Source organism: Enoplosus armatus, chromosome 21 (assembly GCF_043641665.1).
Source record: "Enoplosus armatus isolate fEnoArm2 chromosome 21, fEnoArm2.hap1, whole genome shotgun sequence".
Classification (NCBI taxonomy): Eukaryota; Metazoa; Chordata; class Actinopteri; order Centrarchiformes; family Enoplosidae; genus Enoplosus; species Enoplosus armatus.
Genome location: NC_092200.1, coordinates 6739479 through 6747899, shown reverse-complemented (window position 1 = coordinate 6747899; position 8421 = coordinate 6739479). Strand labels below are relative to the sequence as shown.

At 41.5% G+C, this 8421-nt stretch overlaps 1 protein-coding gene across 1 annotated transcript; it reads left to right on the top strand.

Moving 5' to 3' along the window:
* Positions 1 to 1328: 1328 nt before the first annotated feature.
* Positions 1329 to 5875, top strand: LOC139304624 (oxygen-regulated protein 1-like). Its single transcript, XM_070928548.1, has 4 exons — positions 1329 to 1970; positions 2630 to 2786; positions 3182 to 4281; positions 5861 to 5875. The coding sequence occupies exons 1-4, from the start codon at positions 1329 to 1331 to the stop codon at positions 5873 to 5875; spliced, it is 1914 nt and encodes a 637-aa protein (XP_070784649.1).
* Positions 5876 to 8421: the final 2546 nt, after the last annotated feature.

Here is an 8421-nt window from a genome sequence, read left to right as displayed (position 1 = left end):
CACTTGCAGTGGAGATTAACTTTGAGCAAAGATTAAGCAAATTAACCATGATGGTGTCTCCCGAAATAAACCGTCGATGTGCAGTTAGTTCAACAGCAGTCATCATGTAGAGCACGGAATAACATTTCATGGATCCTTTCAAAACCATTGGGAATTTCATGATGCATGCGTAGGTGAGTTCACTTTGAAATCCTGCAGTTTTTGTTTATTTGTTCACTGTGTTTAATTTGTTTACCGCCTCCAGTTATAATCTGTAGTTATGCGTTACACTTGCAGCATTAGAAATGCCATGATCATACATTTTAACCTGATCTTGTTTTGTTTTGGTTTTGTTACCAACAATTACTACAAATATTTTGTACCGGATATAAAAAAAAATCTAATGTTTATTGGTCTATTAATAAATAATACCAATACTGATACTACAACTAACTGCTAACTACTAATACTAAATAATATATCTAAAATGCCTTTTATCAACTTTAAAATTAAATACCCCAAATGTTTATCACACTTAAATCAGTTTATATATTGTTCATGTGAAATAATTCAACGTTTAAAAAGTTTTGATTGATTGATTTTAAGTATTAGTATTAGTTCTGTGATACAACATAGAGTTTCTCTTTTCATATATTATATACCTTTTTTAATTGTTGAATAATTGTTTATACACTCTTGATATTATTCTATATTAAAGGCATAATGCTGGAATGTGCTATAAAATTATTCTCATACCCCAATAATTATGCTAAAAGAAATACTGGACGCAGTAAACACTGGTAAATGAGAGTAATCTGACAACATTTCTGTATCACTTGTTAAGTGCTCTACTGTGTTGTCAAATCCAGGTAATCAAATAATTGAGGATGCCATTCACGTGGCAGGTTTCCCAGAAGCAGGTCATGTTACCTGATGGCCACAGTCGTCCGAAGTAAACAACATATGTTTGCAAGATGTCATTCAGCTGTTTACACATGATTTAAGTTGTCTCAAACATGGCGTTATGTTTGTGTGTTGACCCAATTGCACAAGTCCTATGACAAGCACATGTCTCTTTTGCTAAACCATGAACAAACCATGTTTTATTCTTCTCACGATTATTTATTACAGCAATTAAACCCTTTTCTTTATATATTTATAAAATTGGACAAAACTACTGTGAAAATGTGTAATGTGTAATGTGTCGAAGCACACATTGGGAAACCTTTTGGTTGCTCCTCACCATTGATTTGCTGGAGGAAGCTTTTCTACTGAGGAATCAAAAACATCATTGTCTCACCATTAATTGTACCGTATATCACACAGAACATTCCAGCCAATCAGCGATGATGAATGAGACGGGGTTTCGGAGGATCCTCCCTGACCAGTCAGAGGGGAGTGGGCACACCTTTGGCACCCTACGCCACCCAAGCATCATCGACCCTATCCTATCAAAGCGGGTCTGCTTCTACAAAAGTGGAGATCCTCAGTTCAATGGTCTGCGCATGGTCATCAACAACCGCACCTTCAAAACATTTGATGCGCTCCTGGACAGTCTTTCTAAAAAAGTTCCCCTGCCGTTTGGGGTGAGGAACATCACCACTCCTCGGGGGGTTCATGCAATCTGTACTTTGGACGAACTGGAGGATGGGAAATCCTACATCTGCTCTGACAGCCGTAAGGTAAAACCTATCAACCTTGCACTGGCCAGGAAGAAGCTGCCGCCCTGGTACCACGCCAGGCCTGTTAGTTCCCGTCGTCGAACCGTGCAGCAGGCCAGGTTTTTCCCCGGCCGGAACATCCACAAGAAGGAGCCGGTGGTTGTGCGCACACCAAGGAGGCTACTGGTTTTTCACAATGGTGACCCCACTGTAAATCACACTGTGGTGATTAACAAGAGGACTACACCCACTTTTGAGTCCATCCTGGAATATATTTCAGAGCTGATTCAGTTCCATGTGGTGAAATTACACACACCTGATGGCAGACGTGTGAGTGTCAATACAACACAATTCATTTCTAAGAAGGATTTTACAAGGACTATATCTTGACAACTTACTAAAAGAGAGCACCCTCATGTATTCACTAAACCTTTCCTTAAATGCCAAGAAATCTAAGAAAACTGAAAGCCTGTTGTACAGATTAACTGAAAAACAAAGTTATTTCGGCCCAATCTGAAATCTAAAAGCACACTCAAGTATAGCCTCAAAACCATGATCATATTATTACATAATGGTTTATATTGTTTTATATTTTTGTAACAAGTTTTAGGTTTTGGTAGTAACATTATTGACCCATAAAGAACTTGCCTAGACTTGGCCTGTAAACAACCGTCACCTGAGGAGAGAAAGTGCTAAGCTCCTTTAGCTACTCACCCTAATACGTAGAAAGGCATTCTGGGATACTGCACTGTAAGGCTTTGGGTCAAGGATCTATTGTAAATTCAGAGCCTGCTGGTATTGCAATGTACCATTTTAACAAATAACACATTTAATTTAAATTTCATACATATATATGCATGTAAATTGCAATTATATCACCCCCTAACATATGTAGATTCAGGTTTAATCATTTCTTTTCTATTCTACCTAGTGCTAACACTCATATGCCATTAGAGTGACAAATCTTTTTATTTTTCCGTCTGCTGCAGGTGGATGGTCTTCCAGGCTTGATATTGTGCTCTGGTACTGTAGTGGCTGCAGGCAGGGAGCCATTCAGGCCTGCAAACTACAATGCACAGAAATCACCAGCTCCAACAATGCTGCCTACCAATCGAATGGGTCTGAGACGACTAAAGGCTTTAAACCGTAAGTTTAACTAAGAGTCTGTTTTTTTGATGGATCTCTATGCGATCGTTTTGTTTAATTTATTTGTCATCAATGGACCGTATGACACACACAGTGTGTCTGTAGTAATCTACCTGCTCTCATGGGATGAAGATTGGGAAAGTGCTGAGGCAATGGCATTACACATAATACCGTAGATGGCCTAGATACGCTGTCTACAAGGCTGTCGGCTATTGTTCTTCATGAGCTGTGAATTGTTGTACTATTTTCCTAACTTTTCTTTTTTTTCTCTCTTTCTTCTTCTTTCATGCTGGGTTTCCTCTTCAATCCTTGCTTGAAATCTTTGGACATTTCTTTATCATTTTTCAACATTAACATTTTTTGTACCTGATTGGCTCTTTTGACTGACTGAAAAGGCAAAAAGAAGTCACAATCATATACTTCAAAGTCAAGGAATTTCTCCCCCTCATCTGAGAGGTACATCGTGAATCAGATTCATAACTCCATCGCAGAAGGTTCATGCGACCTACCCAGTAACCCCAGTATACTGGAGTCAGTAGGTGAAACGGAGGGTGGCATCTGCCTTGATGATGGAGCTGGAGTGCAGGAATGCTTGCTGCCCACAGAGGACGACATTGAGAAGTCCTTTCGAGTGAACCAAGATGGTAGCATGACAGTGGAGATGAGGGTGCGGCTGACAATTAAGGAAGAGGAAACCATCCATTGGACGACCACTCTGACACGCTCAAGTGTAGCCAATCAGCTTAATGCGACCTGTTTACCGGAGCATGAAGCAGAGGAGGAGATCGGCTCACTAAAATCAAACTCACTGGATTTACAAAGTCCTGCCGCCTCCATCGACACCATCAACAAGGACAAAACTGAGGATAACAATGATGATGATGATCCTCCATCGCTGGGCAGTGGAGCTTTCAGCGAAAGTAGTAATGAAGAGGATAATATCAAAGTACAGATGGACGTGGTGTCCCCTAGGAGAGCTCCTACACCAGGGCACAAGCTAATTAGAAAGAAGCAAGCCTCTATGGAGAGCATAAAATCTGTGATGGCAGAGGGGATTCAGGAAGGGATGGTTGGTTCTTACTCCTACAGAGAGCAGACAGAAGATGGAGCCATGACAGAACAGTACTGCATGGTTAAACAGAGTAGCACTAGACCAGTGCCCAAACCTAGAAGACTTGGCTCTGTGGATGCCAATATAAACAGCAGAAATGTATCCAGATTCAAATCAGCAGGGATGACTGAAATCCTACAGATTGAATCCAGCGGAGAGGATGTCACTGAAACTGTCTTACATATATATGAACAGCAGACCTACCAGGACAATTTCCTTGCAAACCTTTGTGCACAGAGTATGTCTGCTCCTGGGATTCCTTTTTGCAGGCCAGCTACCTCAGACACTGGACAGCTCTCCTCCAATATTGAGTTTGAACCCGAACTCTGGAGACCATCAACAGCTTCTGAGTCCATTAGCATCTGGAGAGCTGAGAGCATGTCAGTAACATCTGATTTAACCTTGCCCTCACTGAAGACTGGTGCAATTCAAGCAGCAAATGTGCAACAGCGATTCCCAAAGCCCACTAAAGGTAAAGACAAGCCCCAACAAAGAGAGGTCAATAAAGATAAGAGGGTATCCTCGAAACCCAAAGTGATCAACAAACGCGTTCGTCGGCTTATGTCACCAGGGAAAAGACAAAAAGAAAATTCTGCAGAAGCAACTGAGAAACATAAGAAAGTGAAAACTTTCTCCAGTGCTGGGTTCATCAAGAAGATTTATGGGAGTAAATCAAAATCAGCAAAAAGCATGATGAAGCCTAGAAAGGGACCAACACAAAATGGAGACGAGGGTGTTACAACCAAGAGCTCACAACAGTCGGATGACATACTAAAAGACCCAAATATACCATCAGAATTCGAAGAAAACATGAGCGAGACGGTTTCTTTTGAAAAAAGCAGACTGAATATTGCTCCCAATGAAGTATACCAACCACGGGGAACACTGACACGGCAGACATCAATGCATCAGGAGGAAAAGAACGCAAACGAGTCCCATAATGTAAGCCAAAGCATGTCACTGCCTGCTTTTAACTCCTCCAGCTCTGTTACTAATGAATATGTGGAAAATTGGCTGGAGAAAGCCAATCTTAACCCCCCAGATGAGGGAAGTAAAACGTTAAAAGCAGAAGCTGTTACTCTTGTACAAACAGAAAATGGCAGGTCTCTGGAGACTGAAAATGAGAATGGCTTGATTGTGGCAGAGGAGGTAAAATATTTGGAGGAGACAACAGAAAAACAAACATGTCAAACTCTCAAAATGGACCTACTGCCTGAGAATGTGCAAGGAGCTTCTGTCAGACAAAGAATCAAGTCCTTTGAAAACAAATCATCAAGTCCATCAATGGAGAAAACCACAGTCAATCAGCAAATCGTCCAAAGTCATACAAGCACAGAAAAGTACAATAGTTTAGCTCAGAAGAGTATAGAAGACATAAGGCCTCTTTCGAATCATAACTGTTCTGAAATGATTCCACCAACCTCAACAGAAATGCCATTAGGCAGTGAAGAGGAATATAAATCAAGTGCAATCAAAATCTCACTTCAAAATGCAACACCTTCCAATACGCTTTCAATGGAGCTACCACTACCACCACCTCCACCTGCTGAAAATTCAGAGCTATCAAACACTGAACATTGCTCGGTGGATGTAGCCTCAGTGGCAAGCAGCCCATTATACAGGCTTTCATCAGCAAGCAGTCAAATGTCAGATAATAATCCATTATCCATCAGTCCTACATCTGACAAGGCCATATCACCTACCGACTACACAATGGAAATGAAAACATCAATTCAGACTGACATTCCTTCCACGCTGGGGGAAGCACCATTACCAAGAACTCCATCTATTAAAAGGGCCCCTTTGGTCAGTAATCTGTCTCTTGACAGGAAAATGTCTCTCAGAAAGGCTTGTCTGGATAAATATACTTTATGCAGTGATGCCACTTCAGAGACAACCACATCATCTACTCCCATCGACATAGTGGGTGATAATGTGCTGCCAAACGGCATCTGTTCAACAGGGACACAACAACTAAGTGAAACCCCACCAGAAGAGAGACAGCAATCAAACAGCATCTTAGATTTGAAAAGTACTCCATGTTGTACTTCTACATCTCCTAGTAGTTTAACATCTGAAGAAAGAACGTCATCAACCAATGTTTCATCAAGTGAGGCCCCAACACCAAGTGATCATCCATTTAAGGAGACAAAAACAAATAAAACACCACTTTTAACTCAAAAAGAGGCATCATCACCTAAACCCTTGGTGAAAAAAGTGAAACTTATGAGCAGTCCATCTCCAGAGAGAAGATCCCAAACCAAGAAATTCTCTTCTGAACTTCCTCATAACTCTCCAAAAATATCATCATTACATAACCACCCTCCAGATAAAACTATGTCGCCAAATATTGGAATACGAAAACATGCAACACCAAATGCTAGCCCCTCCACCGAGAGAAAGCTTTATAAACCTAAATTGCAAAAGAGACCGTCTCCATATTCTCAGTCTCTTGACATGGTGTCGCCACCTGTCAGACACAAGTCAAGTAGAAAGCTGCTTTCCAGAAACCTCACCTCAGACAATGCATCAGAGCCAAGAAATAAGGCACAAAGGAAAACATCATCTGAAAGAAAAGGTAACCAAACACCACAGTCAAAAACAGCAGCTGAACTGGACAAAACACTAACTTGTAACACTCTCATGCCCCTGGAAGCTGATCAGAGTGATGAGGTGAACAAGACAGATGACTTTATAACAGCAGATCAAGAAAAGACAGAAACACAAATAACGCCACAGCCATTAAACATTGCAAATCAGCCAAACATGAAGCCAGTGCTTGAGGAGATTTGCTACTCAATAAAGTCAATTAGGCAAATCACACAGAACAAACGTCCATCATGTCTGGAAAAGTCCAACAGCCTGCCTGACTTCTCCTCTCATGTGGCATCTACGTTTGGCTCATCATCTAAAGCTCTCCTTGCTTTCTTGTCTGTCATGACCCTAAAGGAAGGCATAACTAACCTAAATATGGATGAGCTGAATGCAAACAATGTCAGCTGTGCCGAGGCTTTAAAAATGATTGATTCTCTCAGAGAAATTGCCAGCATTGAGGATTCCCACAAGTTAAAAGTTAGTTTGTCAGATTTACAGCAGTCAGCTTCGAAGCAGCTCCTGCAAAGTTGGAAGGGCTTTCAGGAACTCAGCGACAAATGCAAGAGTCGCAGCTCAACACCAAATGATTCAGAGCAAGAACTCGTAACCGAGGCTAGTCCTAAAACAGACTGTGGCACTGATAAAAATATTATTGATGAGATCATGGATAATCTTGACATACCTGAGAAGCTCAAGGAGGAATTGGCCTCTCTTTCAGTGGGTGTCAAAAGTGACTGTGACGAGAAAGAAAATATGTCTGCCAGTCACATTAATGCCAATATATCCCATTTCTCCAGGGATGTTACTCAAGATGACAAAGCTAATGTTGATGTGAGCTCCATCATTAAAATATTCACAGACATTAACCAACCAAAACAATCTTGCACGGGTGGTATAACAGAGACAGCGAAGCACAAACCAACTGAAGACAAGGACAGCCATGGTGTGGAAAAATGTCCACCAGCTGAACCTAATGATGAACAGATACATGAAGAAAGGCAGCTTTGCAGTACAGTGTTTTCTGTAAAAGAGATTGGGGAGGGTACGCAGTCATGTATGGATGCAGTAAATCAAGAACATCTGCAGCAAGGCCACAATGAAGACAAATCCAACCAAGAAAAGGCAAACATAAATAGAGTAGTGAGCAGCAAGAAAAGTCTTGAACAAGGCAGTTGTTCCTCTGAGGTAGAAGAGCAAGACATGGAAGGTAATCAGCTGCATATGCACAGTGAGGAGGAGAGCATGAGTATACCTGACAATGAGCTTACCTATGATGATGAGTCAGATTCAGAACAGGAAGGGCAGAACATGTCAAGTGCCAATAAAGATTTAGAGCAGAAAGTGAGCTGTGAGCTAATTGAATCTAGCTCGGAAGCAGGTGAGCAACATGGTTCAGACGAGGAACCAGAAGTTGGATGTGAGGAGATACAACAGGAGAGCACGGAAAGTGACGACTTGTTGAACCCTGAAAGTCACTCTGAGGACGAAGAGGACAAGCGACCAAGCTTCATTAATGATGTAGAAGTTAATGGAAGAGGGAAGGAAAGAATATCCAGCCCAGATAGTCAAAACAAGTCTTTGTCAGAGGAAGAGCAACCAGAGGTTGAATGTAAGGAGCTGAGCAACAGAGATGCTTTGTCTAACCCTGGGAGTCCATCTAATTCAGAGAAGGAACAGCAGAGTCAAGCAGGCTGTAGGGGACTGCATGTCACTGTTGACGAAAGCACATACTCAGATGTGGATGAGCCATCTTCAGAGGAGGAACAGCCTGAGGTTGAGTGTAAGGAACTAATGGTCATCATTGAGGAAAGCTTGTCTGGCAATGAGGAAAAGCAGGAAGGCATGGAGGAGAAAGAACACTATGATTATCTTCCAGATCAAACAAAAACATGTAAAGCGTTAAAGGCTTTGATAGAAGATACAGAGGAG

Coding starts and splice junctions, on each gene's coding strand:
- LOC139304624 (XM_070928548.1), top strand. CDS start 1,329: ATGAATGAGACGGGGTTTCGGAGGATCCTCCCTGACCAGTCAGAGGGG. Junction 1,971..2,629: donor ACACACCTGATGGCAGACGT/GTGAGTGTCAAT, acceptor CGTCTGCTGCAG/GTGGATGGTCTTCCAGGCTT. Junction 2,787..3,181: donor ACGACTAAAGGCTTTAAACC/GTAAGTTTAACT, acceptor CTGACTGAAAAG/GCAAAAAGAAGTCACAATCA.